This window comes from Nematolebias whitei, chromosome 16 (assembly GCF_014905685.2).
Source record: "Nematolebias whitei isolate Nwh7 chromosome 16, NemWhi1, whole genome shotgun sequence".
In the NCBI taxonomy this organism is placed as follows: Eukaryota; Metazoa; Chordata; class Actinopteri; order Cyprinodontiformes; family Rivulidae; genus Nematolebias; species Nematolebias whitei.
Genome location: NC_056513.1, coordinates 37,329,159 through 37,343,645, shown reverse-complemented (window position 1 = coordinate 37,343,645; position 14,487 = coordinate 37,329,159). Strand labels below are relative to the sequence as shown.

General features: G+C 47.0%; 1 protein-coding gene across 2 annotated transcripts in view; it reads right to left on the bottom strand.

Annotated features, from left to right (window-relative positions):
• The window catches only part of LOC119422595 (myosin-9), a 49,997-nt gene that overhangs the window by 19,608 nt on the left and 15,902 nt on the right, over window positions 1-14,487 (bottom strand). For both annotated transcript variants that reach the window (XM_037689975.1, XM_037689976.1), the window contains exons 9-22: window positions 9,218-9,281; window positions 8,873-8,971; window positions 6,346-6,489; window positions 6,043-6,138; window positions 5,888-5,964; window positions 5,564-5,758; window positions 3,032-3,205; window positions 2,679-2,852; window positions 2,389-2,503; window positions 1,296-1,486; window positions 1,071-1,192; window positions 920-989; window positions 680-840; window positions 451-559 (exon numbers count right to left, since the gene is read on the bottom strand). In XM_037689975.1, the coding sequence (XP_037545903.1) occupies window positions 451-559; window positions 680-840; window positions 920-989; window positions 1,071-1,192; window positions 1,296-1,486; window positions 2,389-2,503; window positions 2,679-2,852; window positions 3,032-3,205; window positions 5,564-5,758; window positions 5,888-5,964; window positions 6,043-6,138; window positions 6,346-6,489; window positions 8,873-8,971; window positions 9,218-9,281 (1,791 nt within the window). The remainder of the gene's footprint in view (window positions 1-450; window positions 560-679; window positions 841-919; window positions 990-1,070; window positions 1,193-1,295; window positions 1,487-2,388; window positions 2,504-2,678; window positions 2,853-3,031; window positions 3,206-5,563; window positions 5,759-5,887; window positions 5,965-6,042; window positions 6,139-6,345; window positions 6,490-8,872; window positions 8,972-9,217; window positions 9,282-14,487) is intronic.

The following is a 14,487-nucleotide window of genomic DNA, read 5'->3' as shown; positions in this document are numbered from 1 at the left end:
AAATAGTTTAACAAATTATTGTGCTCACAAGGTAGTAACTTAGTCTGAAATGTTTAATATAACAACTCTAGAGTGATATGAACAGATTTGTTTCACTATTTGACAAGAAACTGGTCAGTTTTGTGTCTGTCACCCTTAACTAATGCATAATAAGCTGGTAATGATTTATAAAGTGTTTATAGAGGAATTAATAATGTATCTATAAACTATTAGCCATCTATAAGGGGAGCCTTATTGTGAAGTGGTACCATTTGCTCTTCTGTCCCTTTAATACCAGCTAATAACAGGATATGTGCTTTAATTTAGTTCTGGTGGTCAATGTTCAAGACATGACTCGCCTAAAGACGTTTTAAAAACTATCCCAGAAAGTAGATCCATTTGAGCCTTAAAATGTTTAAGATTAGATCCTGAGCCAACAGGATGTTTCATATGCAGCTTCTTCAGTCTCACCTTGGTGAAAAGTCTCCACCACTGCCAGTTCCTCAGTTTCAGATAAGCTGCACAGTTTCTCTGGATGACCTTCATGGCGGTCAGCTGCTGCTGCCTCTTGGTGAAGGCTCTGAGAGTTACAAAAATAAAAGTATTTCCTGAACATGACAGGGATTCAGGACCAGCAGACTGCAGCAACAAAAGGAGCTCTGCAGAAGGGAGTGGCGAGCGACAGATTTGAACTTCCTACTTGCGGGCTACGTATCCTCTGCACCAGGCCTGGAAGCTGATGATCACAACGGTGATCTTCATGTCTCTCTCCTCCTCCAGGTGAGCCAGGACTCCAGCCCTGAAGAACACTTTACTCTGACCGATACGGTACATGTTTGGGTCCAGCTCCAGAGCTTTGATCTGTCAGAGGAGTGAGGAGCATGACCATTTATTGTAAGTCTGCAGGGCATGAAGAAGAGAAGACCAGGATTGCTCTTACCATGAGCACGCAGGCTTGCTTCCCGTCCATGAATCCTTTGGGGATGGCATTTGGAGTGAGGATTTCATACCTGAGACACAAAATGACTCCACCATGATTCAACACATTCAGTGCAAAGAATCAGACCTTTTATAATTCTGTCGTCTGTCACCTCTGTCTGAACTCCTGGAAGACTATGCGGTTGGGGAAACCCTGCCTGCAGATTCGGATCCCCTCCAAGACTCCATTACACCTCAGCTGGTCCAGAACCAGGTGAGGGTCCAGTTTACCAGCCTGATGGAGGCAACAGAGCACAGTTGAAGTTCCTGGTCTTGGATCTACTCTCATTACATGAATCAGGTTCTGCAGCACTAGACCACCATCTCCTGCTGTGTACCTTCTTCTCGTGGTTGGGGATGATGCAGCGGACGAAGTTTGGGTTGGTGTTCCTCAGGGTAGTCATGAGGTTCCCCAGCTGCTCCTTGTACAGCTGGCCAACAGTGCGGAACATACCTTTACGGGTTCTGAACATTCCCTGGTTCGAGTCAGACATTCCTGCCACCTTATCCAGGCCAACGATGTTGTCCTCTGTGGAAACACAACAAAGTGTCAAAGACACAATCACACCACACAGTGCTGCATCCAGAATTTATCTTTTGTGGGGGCCACTGAAAATCCTGGGGTGGCACACAAAAATAAAAATCAAGAACAGAACGTCAGGAGGTTTGTTGTCATATATGTGATTTGACAAATATATCAATGCTGTAGTTAGATACACCATAAATATGCCTACTTTAGTTTTATTTACCATTTTAATTAGTAATAAACACACCATTATTACTAATCTTATTGCAGCTTGTCCTCTCCTAAAACTATCATCCTTAAAATATGCATATAGCCCACAGAGACCCTGGATCCTGATCAGTTTTTGGTCTTCTTTATTCAAGTTTTATTTTAAATACATTTTTTTTTTTTTTTTTTTTTTAAGCCTTTATTTATCCAGGTTAGTCTCATTGAGCCACGAGAACTCATTTTCAAGAGAGACCTGTTTTTTTTTTTATAGGGAGCACATGGTGGGGGTTAAGGGCCTTGCTCATGGGCCCAGAGTGGGGTGAATGAGGGTGGGGGCAAGTGTGGGTGTTTCACCTACCCCACCCACAATTTTTGATGTTGTCGGGGCCGGGACGTGAACCGGCGATCTTCGGATCACAAGCCCACCTCCTTAATAACTACTTGCTAAAATAAATATGTTAGAGGTTATTCTAATCATATGAGCTAAGTTGAATCAAAAAAGCACACAAAGCCAAAACTTGATGAATAATGGGGGGGGGGGGGGGGGGGTGTGGGGGTGGCCATTGCCCCCTGGCCCTGCTTTGGTGGCACCCCTGCAGCCACATTTAAAGTCAGCCTTAAATGTAGCTCAACTTGTTTAATTACATTCCTGACGCACAGCGGTGTGACATTGTGCACGAGTTTAGTGCACTGCTTACTGTCTCTCCACAGGTCTGCAGTGAACTTGTCGGTGGACTGGCTGAGCAACGTGACCACAGACTCGTTCAGGGGGTCCATGTTCTTCATCAACCAGCTGTCTGCCTTGTAGTCCACCTGTGTCAGAAAAACGTTCAGAGTGAAGGATACAAGCAACACTCCACCCTTCCAAGTGCATTTCTGCATCAAAATTAGCACCAACCAATTTTATTAAACTGTCGGGGTGTGGGGGAGTAAAGATAATGTATGTAAAATCATACGTAATAATTTATAAAAACAAACGTTATCCAACCTTTCCTGCATAGTGTATAACGCAGAAATCTGAGTCATCTTTGAGTTTCTTGGGCTTCATGAATTTGGAATGACTTCCTTGCTCCTGCTCCAGTTTATCCACAAAGGTCTTGTCGGTGGCTTTAGGGAACCAGCACTCTTCGTCCAGCAGAGCCAGGATGCCTGGAGGACCAGCCTGTGGGGAACAAACAGCAGGATGGAGCCTGACTGCCAGGACTATGTGCACATGTTTAGGCATCAGTTTATTTTACACAAACGTTTGCTGCAGGAGAAAAGAAAAAGTTAAGACGACACTCAAGGCCTGTAATTAAACAAGTGATGTGTCCAGAGGGAGAAGAAACTGAATGGTCGTACGGGTTTCTCTATGAGATCAATGCAGGGCTGCAGGTCGAGGCCGAAGTCGATGAAGCTCCACTCGATGCCCTCCCTCTGATACTCCTCCTGCTCCAGGACGAACATGGTGTGGTTGAAGAGCTGCTGCAGCTTCTCGTTGGTGTAGTTGATGCACAGCTGCTCGAATGAGTTCAGCTGCAGGAATGAAGCAGAGCAATGATCAGCCAAATTATTAACTCCAGCACAAAACACACCACTCAGTCATTTGACTCACGGTAAATGAAACACAAGAATAAATAAACAAACAATGCAAAATATGCGAGAGAGGAGCATTATACTCTCCTCATTTATTCTCTCCTGTTAAAACTGAGGCAACAGATCCATTTACCAACCAATAACAGGCGACTTAATTTAATCGCCGACCGATAACAGGCGACTTAATTTAAATACAGACAGATAACAGGCGACTTAATTTAATTGCTGACCGATTACAGGTGACTTAATTTTATTGCCGATAGATAACAGATGACTTAATTTAAATACCGACCGATAACAGGCAACTTAATTTAATTGCCAACCGATAACAGACGACTTAATTTAATTGCAGAAAGATAACAGGTGACTTAATTTTATTGCCGATAGACAACAGGCGACTTAATTTAGGTTGTTTTCACACCTGATAATCCGGTAGACTCGGTTCGGTTCGGTACCAATACTCATGACATTTTGTTTACATTTGAACTGGTGCGTTTGCATTCACACTGCACTGTGCAGTCGAGTCAACCTGTTCCCCACTCGACTGTGGGGGCGCTGCACCAAGAACTACTGAAAGAAACGACACAAAAAACCTCTGAAGACACTTCATCTTATTCTGTAAATAAAAACAAAAATGGAGTGGCATCAAGTTTTAGCAGTTATATTTTGTCATTTTTCAACAATGGACTCAGCATGAGCAGAAGATGAGACAGAAGACCATGGAGAATATTGTTTTTCCACACAAGGCAGCTGACGGCTCCATATAAAGGTCAGAGAAATGCGTGTTTGTTTGTCCTGCGCTGTTGCTTGTGGAGCGGGTCCGGTCTGTTTACATTCACACTGTACTCGAACCGCGCTGGAGTTCTCTTCTACCGGACCGAGACCTAGGTTTTAGCCCGGGCCAAAGTTTGCCTTTTTGTTCCATGACAGAGTTCGATGGTGCGTTCACACCTCCCTAAACAAACCGGACTTTCTAGGAAAACGAGCTAGAGTTCGATTAAAGTGGACTAAACAGGGCTGGTGTGAATGCACCCTTAAATGCAGACCAATAACAGGCAAATTCATTTAAAATCCAACTTTAATTTTCTAAGACGTGTCATAGTGGTCAGATTATTTTGAATATAGTGTTGATCATGCATTACTCAACGTTCACTGCACTTTGATGAGTCACAATTTAGTTCAGATTACAAATAGAGAGGTTCGGATGTTTCACCAGTAAAGTTACGCTTTTAAAAATCAGAAGGTGTTAAAGTGATCCTTCAAATCTTTTTAAGTGAAGTTCTGTGGAGATCAAAGTTCATGCTCAGTAATCCAGGTTAAAAAAAAAAAAAACAAAAAAAAAACAACAATGTTCAGTCAGGTCATCTGGACGGTTTCTTCTGTTGAGATGTTTCGTCCTTCGTCCAAAGGACTTCATCAATCCGAGGAGCCACAAACAAACTCAGTCCCACAAGCAGCACACACATTGTGGACCAACGAATTTGCTGGTTATAAAATTATTTCTGGGGCCCGCCCTCTCCCCCGTCGACTCCTCTGACGGCCCTGAGGCAGCCACATGCCACACTCATTTTAATAACCACAGGTCTGTAAATATTAATGTCAATTTGACAGTAAAGGTTTTTCACATGAACTAAAATGAAACATTTGAGATTTATTATTTTGGTCGTAGCTGGATTCAAACAAACATCAGCTGCATCTGGTCAGACAAAGGTATTTATCAGGTTGTTCAGAACGGCTTCCCCAAAAACTGAGATCAGTTCTTAAAGACATCTTCACAAAAAAAAAAAAAAAAAAAACTCTTCAAAAGATCAGATGTATAATTTTAAAGTTGCAAACTGGATTTGAATCAAACTCTTTCAAACATTTTTTTCTAAGGATCTGCTGCGGCGGGTGGGGGGGGGGGGGGTGCACCTAGTACAGATTAATGGACAATGTACTACTGACTTGAAGTTTATTTCCACGTTACAATAAACATTCAGACTTAAACTGTCTCAGCATTCTAGAAACAGGAACCATTTTATCTGAGAAGAAAAAAAAAGTCAGAGATCAAATGCTTGTTGGAGATGACTCGGTGTGTCCTGATCCGCTGGTCACATTCTGAAACTTTCATGTTTCTTTTAGCAACTTCAGTGAATCCCGCTACATTTAGAGGACTGGTCAAACATTAGCATACATCCTTACAGTTCAGTTATTTGGGAGTCGTATCGATCAGTTACTGGGGTTGGGGGTTTGTGTTCAAAGTGCAACAAAGCTATAATTTAGCAATATTCAGGTGGTGTCAAGTCCAGAGCAGCTCACCTCAAAGATCTCAAATCCTGCAATGTCTAGGATCCCAATGAAAGACGCTCCCGTCCTCTTTGTTTTATCCAGAGCCTTGTTGATTCTCAGCACCAGCCAGCGAAACATCCTCTCATAAGAAGCTTTGGCCAGAGCCTCAACAGCAAACTCTGCCTGCTCCTGGGTCTGCGCCTTCTGAACGTAGTCCCTGCCAACCTGGAAGGAAAGGAAGACGCTCACGTCGGGCTGAAGACACAGGTTTAAGGGAATCGACTAAAAGCATCTTGTAGGTAGCTGGAGGAGAGTTAACGTCACAGACTGTGAATATGGCTGAGCTGAGCACACCTTGATTCTGGGAGTCAGGATGGCTCGAGTGAAGTCCGTCACGTTGACACTCAGCAGGTGACACACTTTCTGAGCAGCTGAGGGTGAAAATACGTTACAGGATGAAATGAAACGTTCCGTCTGAAACAGAAAGCGGAGGAAAAGATTGTGTGTACCGGTGTCATCAGGCATGGACGCCTGGTCCGTGTTACGCTCCTTCTTGAAGGTCATGTTCCCCAACTGCAGCACAGCAGAGACCACCTTCAGCAGGCCTGACGAACAGTAAATAAATACAAACTACTAGTCAGACTTCTTGTGATGAACTAACAGGTTTGTTCATCTAACTTTAAAAAAAGAAAAAGAAAATCAGTTAGTAATTTAAAATAGGTCAAGCGTGTTAAACTGTGGAAACTTACAGCAATTAAGGTCATTGTGCTGCAACTTTCACTCAAGTTAAAAATGTATATTTTGAAAAGTACCGATTATTTCCTCTTCTGGGATGCTCATGATCCTAAAGGCCTCCATGGTTTCAGTGAACATCTCTTTGTCTTGTTGTCCCGGGATGGTCACGTGTCCGTTGGACAGGAAACGGTACTTTTTGTAATCCTCCAGGCACAAATCAGCTGGATTGTGATGAGAGAGAGAGAAGGGGTTTGATTGACCGGTTCTTTTGTTTTAGTGGAGTTAGAGACTTAAGAGTCTGGAGTAAACCTTGTTTTGCTATTAAAGACAATAGATTTTCAAGTTAACAAGTGGACAGTTTTTCCCATCTGGCTCAATTTTAAAGCATTAAAATGATTTTTACACGACCATGTCTCATTTTAACAATTCACCTGAAATTTGTAAAGATGTTTAAAATTTCACAGTTTATGTAGATGATCCCTTCATGTTCAAGCTGCGAAACTTCACGGTGGTTTAAGGTTCACTTTATCTCTGAACTACGGCTACTCTGTCAACATTTTACAAAGGTCGAGAATTTAACAGCCGAGACTTAATAGACAGAAATCCCGAGTACACAAGTTCAGATATTTCAAGTTCCAGTTTGCATTTAGACTTGTTAAGTTAAGCAGGTGGATCCGTTCACGTCAATCTTTATTTCTTAAGTTTATAGGACGACCAGAAAAGGCCGACCGCCTCGAACTGCAGGCTGACATTCTATCACAACTTTCTGTTTTTTTGGAGTGAGTTTTGGAAAAAAATAAAAATAAAAGTTTCCCTACCAACAAACCATTTGAGAAAAATATACTTTAACATTTAAGCATATCTACCAGTTATAGTCAAAATAATGAAAATCGCTCCAAATGTACTTGAAAGATTGAAACTGTGAAGGAGAGTCTGCGAAGAAGCTAATGCTAACTGGGAGAGCAGCAAAGAGCTCTGCTTTTTCCCCCAGTCATGTTCACAATGAGCATCAGGATCAAAACAAATATCGTAATTTCTGGACTATAAGCTGCTACTTTTCCCACAGGCATTGAACATCATGACTTAAACAATGCTGCAACTAATTTATTGTTTTTTTTTGTTGTTTTTTTTAAACCAACTAATGAGCTTCATTCTGCCAAAATGTTTAGTCTCATCACACCCGCTCACATAGCTGCCCAATACACATCTCTCTTGGGGCGGGGGGGGGGGGGGGGGGGGGGGGGTCCTTGTGATTCAATAAGACTACCTGTATAAATAAAGATTAAACAAACAAACATAATCTGACCAACAGGTCACAGTGGACCAAGGAAACGTTAAAATTACCGTGAATCAAACGCACTCACACTAAATTCTTCAGATCAGTTATTTTGCACTTCACGCACACACCCTCATCGAGGAAAACATGAAGAAAAGTCAAAGAAGGAAACTGAGCTGCTGCACGGACGCTTGGCGTCAATGAATCGATGGTGAGACGGCAGAGTGAAGAACTGAATCGATGCAAAAAGACAACAAAATCTTTCAGAGGTAAAAAAAAAAAGCAGATGGCCCGATCTTGAAAACCTTCTTGAAGACTGGATGAACACACAGAGCAGACGACCGAGGTGTTTCCACCGAGCAGATCCGACTGAAAGCCAAAACAATCATCAGCGAAAACAAAATAAAAAAAAATTTAGATTTTTTTTTTTAAACATAGCGATCAGTGACTTTTCCTGGTAGGTTACTGTTTTTTTTTTTTGTTCGTTTCCCCCCCATTCAGCCTCGCTACCAGCACTATTCAGAAATAAACATTTATTGTACGTATTTGTGTATGTTGCCGGTAAGTATTTAAAAGTTTTTATAATATTTCTGTGTAAATATCTCATGTTACAACGTGGACACCCACAGCTTATAGACACGTGTGGCCCATACATGTAAAAAATTATTATTTTTTGTAGTGGATGCAACTTCTTGTTGGGTATGCTCAATAGTCCGGAAATTACGGTACACAATAGAGGTGTGTTATTATACATTAAATCACTAGAATGAGCCAATATCAGCAGGATAGGGCTACAGCAAGGACACCAGCTGACATCCATCTAAACAGAGAGAAATTAATTTTTTCCAAATGTAGATAAACTAGAAAACATTCCAACAAAAGGACTGTGTTCATAATTATCTTCTGAATCAATAAATCCATTCCTTGGTGTGTATTTTGTAGACAAAGCCTAATTTGTTTGCTCCGTCCTTTATTCAAATGCATTTAAATAAGAAAAGAATGCAAAATGTGTGGAGTAAAATTGAAGCGCAGTGATTTACTGAAGTCCGTCACCACTGCAGGGTGACAAACGATCCTTTAACGTCCTCATGTTCTTATGATCTGCTTCTTTACAAACGCTCTTGTTTGTGCTGCTCTTCATAAGCAGCACTTGAAGCCATCACGGCTGCACCGACTCATCTGACATGATCTCATTTAACCACAAGCCACTTCACGTCTGCGCATGTTCTTTGGTAAAAGCCTTTACAGTCATGCACACGTTTAGCAAATGGCATTTTGCAACTTCCTGTTTATTGCATCCATGTTGAAATAAAAGGGTTTGTGCTCACAGCGCATCTTGTCTCCGGCTCCTGTTAGTATGTAGTAGAAGACATGGAAGCTCCTCTCCTCTTTAGCCTGTCTGATGGCTCGAGACTTCTCCAGCAGATCTGAGCTTTCAGTCAAGAACAATTTAGTTTAACAGTAAAGTGCATTTTCCTCACATGTACAATCCTCATTATCTCTGGAAATCCTGTGAATTAAATAAAATAGCGGCGTGGTTCTGGGATTTTGTTCTTAATTAGTCGATGAAATTCAGGTCTCTTTTGTAAATGAGTCCCCGAGGCTCAATGAGATTAACCTGTATAAATAAAAGGTTGAATGAATGCAGATTTGGTTTCTGTGAAAAAGGATACAAGTTTCAATGTTGGCTCCAACGATGTACCCGTTGACATCAAAGTTGATCCGGATGAATTTTCCCTTTAAGAACAAATAAATGTTGATAAGCAGCATTACGTAAGGAAAGTTTATTTATATAGCAGCTTTCATTAAATATATATCACAAAGTGCTTCACAATAAAAGAAAACGAAAGTTACGTATGTAACTACGGTTCTATGAATCCCGGATGACCGCCAGAGGGCGGTGCTGAAAGCACTGAATGTTCCCTTCGCGCATGCGCTGATTCGAGTAATAATACCAACGGAGTCACAGGTGTGACACGGATGACCAATCAGAGGCTATATAGCCCGACGTCATCCGCTGCTCTGCTCCTACAGAATCTTCTCGCGAAACGCAAGGATTCTGAGTGACGGAGAAGCTCTGGCGGTCATCCGGGATTCATAGAACCGTAGTTACATACGTAACTTTCGTTCTATTTCATCCCTCCTGACCGCCAGAGGGCGGTGCTGAAAGCACTGAATGACTAATATCAACGATGTCACAAGGAATCCTAACACCTACCTCACTGAGGAGGCCCAGAGGACCCTTGTAGAAGAACCTGGCCCAGGGGATGAGGGGTGGCCACGTTAACTCTATAAAATCTGGTGAACGTGCTTGGGGAAGCCCATGATGCAGCAGCACATATTGCTTCCAGCGGAACCCCTCTCAGGGCAGCCCAGGAAGCGGAGACGCTCCTGGTAGAGTGAGCCTTCAAGCCGACCGGGAGGGAGCCGGGCCCTGCAGCATAGGCGTGGCAGATGACGTCCACGATCCAGTGGGAGAGGCGCTGTTTGGAAAGAGGACAGCCTAACCTAGGGCCTCCATAACACACAAACAGCTGGTCTGAATGTCTTATCACGGCAGTAGCTGCAACATATGCCTCCAGTGCCCTTACCGGGCACAATAATGCAGACCCCTCACCAGGTGCAGGCTGAAAACGTGCCAGCCTCAACGGTTGGTTAGAGTGAGAGTGAGACAACACCTTTGGTACGAATGCAATGTTTGGCCACAAGGTAACACACGAGCCCTCAGGGCCCCACCTGAGACATGAGGGGCTGATTGAGAGAGCATGTAGCTCGCTGACCCTCTTTGCTGAGGTAATAGCCAACAAAAAAGCCGTCTTACATGAAAGCCACTTGAGGTCCGCCTGCGACAGAGGCTCGAAAGGAGGACGGCACAGAGCTTCGAGAACCAAGGGAAGGTCCCAACCTGGTGCTCGTGGAGCTGTTGGCGGGTGTGACCTACGGGCACCACGCAGAAAAAGAGAGACTAGATTATGGCTCCCTACCGTACAGCCATCAATGCCAGTGTGATTAGATGATATTGCCGCTACATAAACTTTAAGCGTCGAAGGACAGCGACCCTTACCAAGTAGAGACTGGAGAAACTCCAGAATGGTGGGTATTGTACAGGAGACTGGATCCTTGTTGTGATCCGAACACCATTGGGAAAACAGGCGCCACCTGTTTTCGTACTGCTGACGAGTAGAGGGTGCCCTGGCGCCCAGGATGGTGCGTCTGACGGGGCTCGAAACTCCAGTCAGCTGCTGTCCTAGCCTTGCAGTGGCCACACCCACAGCCGAAGACGTTGAGGATTGGGGTGCCATATCAGTCCCCCCAACTGAGACAGCAAGTCCCTTCTGGTCGGAAGACACCATGGGACGCCCTGACATAGACTTCGTAGCAGTGGGAACCATGGTCGCGCTGGCCAATACGGAGCCACCAGCAGCATCCTGTGGCCCTCCTCGAGGACTCTCTGAAGGGTTGGCCAAATTAGAGAAAGGGGTGGAAAGGCATATTGAAGGACCCTTGGCCAAGGATGAGCCAATGCGTCCTGGCCTAGCGCACCCGACGCCCCCGTAAGAGAGTACCATAGGGGACACTGAGTCGACTCTTCCGTCGCAAACAGGTCTATCTCTGCCTGACCAAAACGGTCCCAGATCATCAGCACTATGTCTCTGTGGAGGGACCACTCTCCCGGAGGGGACTCTTGGCGGGAGAGAAAATCTGCGACCTGATTGTGTCGCCCTGGCAAGTACGCTGCCCGCAGGGTGGACAGGCGAGGAGAGGCCCATTCCAGGAGCTCTCTGGACACACTCAGAAGTTGTGCTGACCTGGTGCCCCCCTGATGGTTGATGTGGTAGACAACAGAGGTGTTGTCCGACCGAACAAGTACATGCCTCCCTTCCAGGTGAGGCAGGAAGTGCCTGAGTGCCAAGTGCACTGCACGCAGCTCCAGCACATTTATATGCTTGGAATGGTCTCTTTGACCCCAGCGGCCCTGAACCGCTCTGCGTTGCCATACAGCCCCCCATCCCATGGAGCTGGCATCCGTTGTGACCACTTCCCTGCGACACACTACCACTCCCATGGGGACACCCCTGGACAAATAATCTTCGTCCCTCCATGGAGTCAAGGCATGAAGACATGACCACGTCACTGCGAGCTTGCGATGCCTGTGCAGCCTGGCATCCAGGCGAAAGCTGTTGAGCCACCTCTGCAAGGGGCGAAGTGACAGCAGGCCTAAGGGCACCACCCGAGTGACTGATGTCAGCTTGCCGAGTAGTTGCAGGAAGGCAACATAGGGGAGCTGCTTGCCCAGCCTGAACCGATTGACCAGCTGGAGTATGCCGGCCACCCTTTGAGCGGATGGGCGAGCTCTCATTGAAGATGAATCCAGAACCACCCCAAGAAAGGTGGTCGTCTGGGAAGGGATCAGGCAGCTCTTCTCCAGGTTGACATTGAGGCCTAACTGGGACATATGAGCGAGCAGGTGGTTTGTGTCGTGAAAGGCACAGGCCTGAGACGGGGCGCAGAGAAGCCAATCGTCTAAGTACGGCAGAATCTTCACTCCGCAGGCCTGCAGAGGAGAGAGGGCTGCCTTCACGCACCGAGTGAACACCCTTGGGGAGAGAGAGAGCCCGAATGGAAGTACCCGGAACTGCCAGTGGTGACCCCGATAGGCAAACCTGAGAAAGCGGCGATGTTCTGCCGCAATAGGCACATGAAAATATGCATCCTTCAGGTCTACAGACGTGAACCATTCTTCCCTTGTGACAGCTTGAAGGACTTCTGCTGTTGTGAGCATGTGGAAGGGCAGCTCCTTTAGGTACTGGTTGAGTCCCCTCAGGTCTAAAATGGGACGAAACCCGCCCGTCTTCTTTTGCACAAGGAAGTAAGTCGAGTAATAGCCCCTGGGTTGTTGCAGAGGGTCCACTGCCTCTATTGCGCCCTTGGCCAGGAGGGCGGAAAGTTCCTGGTCTAGTGCTTGAGCTTTCACCGGGTCGGCGATTACAGTCATCTTGACCCGGCCTGAGATACGAGGCCGCCGTCGGAACTGTAGCCGGTAACCATGGGTCAGAGTGGCAACCACCCATGGGTCCACGGCGTGAGCAACCCAATAGCTGAGCTGCTGGTGGGAGAAATATCCGACGGTCGGCCTGATGGCATCACCGTCTCCCTCCACGACCCCTAGGGGCCGTGGGGGGGCGGCAGCCAGAGTCCCTGGTCCGAGCCTGCCCAGCTGGTCGGTGGACCAACCCACGAGAGCTCCTGCTGGGCCTTTGCTGAACCGCATGAGGGTAAGGACCACCCGGCCGGTTATGACCCCCAGGCGGCGGCTGCATGCTGGAGCCAGCCGACAGGCGCCTTGGATGCCGAGGAGGTGGAGGGGGCATTGGCCTGCTAAGGCTCGAAAATTGCTGCCTTCTCTGTCGTGCCTGGACAGTCCGTTCCAGTGCTTCCAAGGCAGCCGAACCGAACAACTCCCCCGGCACCACTGGGACATTACGGAGGGCTCTACGGCATGGCTCAGTCAACGCTGACTGAGCTAACCAGACCTGTCGGCGAGCTTGGACCAAGGAGGACATCACACGCCCAAGCTCCCTCGTCATTAGTGCAAAGGCCTGAAGCGCTGCATCGTTAAAGCCCATCGCTGCTGTCGCACCACTAGTCCCCTGAAGGGACGCGGAGAGGGCAAGCATTAGGTGTGCCAAGGAATTACCTAGGCGGCCAGCACGCGCTCCGGCGGCATAGGCTCTGCAGAGGAATTCATCCGTGACACGACACTGAGCTCGTGGGCACCGAACATGACTGCGCAGAGCTTCATCTGGTGACACGATGAGAGAGGCAACAGCAGGTTCTATCGCTGGCATGCGATCCAAGCCTGCTGCAGCCGGCTCATGCATGGCCGCCAACACTCTGCCATCTGCAGAGAGGCGCGCAAAGGCCTTGGGGTCCCGCCAGCAACCATGCAACTCCCTCAGGAACTCCTCTGATGGAGGGACAGAAAAGGAAGGAGGGGTCAGTCCGCGCCTGAAGAAGGCACTTCCAGGGGTGGACGCCTCTGGTTGCGGGACGTCCAGCTGCAGTTGTCTCAGGGCCATACGCATAATGTCCTGCATCGAGCCGTCACCCGACCCACTAACTGCACTCCGAGAAGAAGAGAGTGAAGCTGTCTCTGAGACTCGAGATGAATGCCCGTCCTCCTCACCTAAAAAGTGAGAGGCAGAGGCAGCCAAGGATAGCACATCCTCCTCCACAGCCAGTTCAGGCATGGGTGGGGAGGAGAGTCCAGTTGCTGCCACTGGTTCAGTTCCCAGTTGGTGTACCTGAAAAAGGGACTTCATCTCCGCTAATTCAGCGGAGAGCTGCTCCACCCTTGTGGAGAGGCCCCTATCAGACCTGGCTCGCTTCTTCCCAGGAGGGGCCACAGAAACTGCGGCCTCAGTCCGGCGCTTCGAGCGCCTAGGTGGAGCCTCCTGCCCAGAAGGCGGGAGGTCATCGCCGAGTTTGGGGCGAAACTGGGCCAGCCGGGCCGCCCTCACAGCATGCGACATGAAGCTGCAATTCATGCAGGGGTTCTCTGACAGGGCATCCACCAGATGGTCATGTCCAAGGCAGGCAGGACACAGGTCGTGACCGTCATCTATCTGGAGCATGGCTCCACAGACTGTACAGCAGTGAGAGCCGTCCATGCTCCTTACCCAGCTATGCCCAAGATATTCAGAGGGGCTAGCACCACTAGCTCAGCTGTTAAAAGAGGACAATTGGGAGAGGGGGCACGAACGCTCGCCTTCACCAATCAAACAAGGTCAAAACTCAGAGAGGCTAGCACCACTAGCTCAACTGGTAAAAGAAGACAATTGGGAGAGGGGGCGCGAACGCTCGCCTTCACCAATGAAAACAAGATTAGAACACAGAGAGGCTAGCACCACTAGCTCAACTGGTAAAAGAGGACAATTGGGAG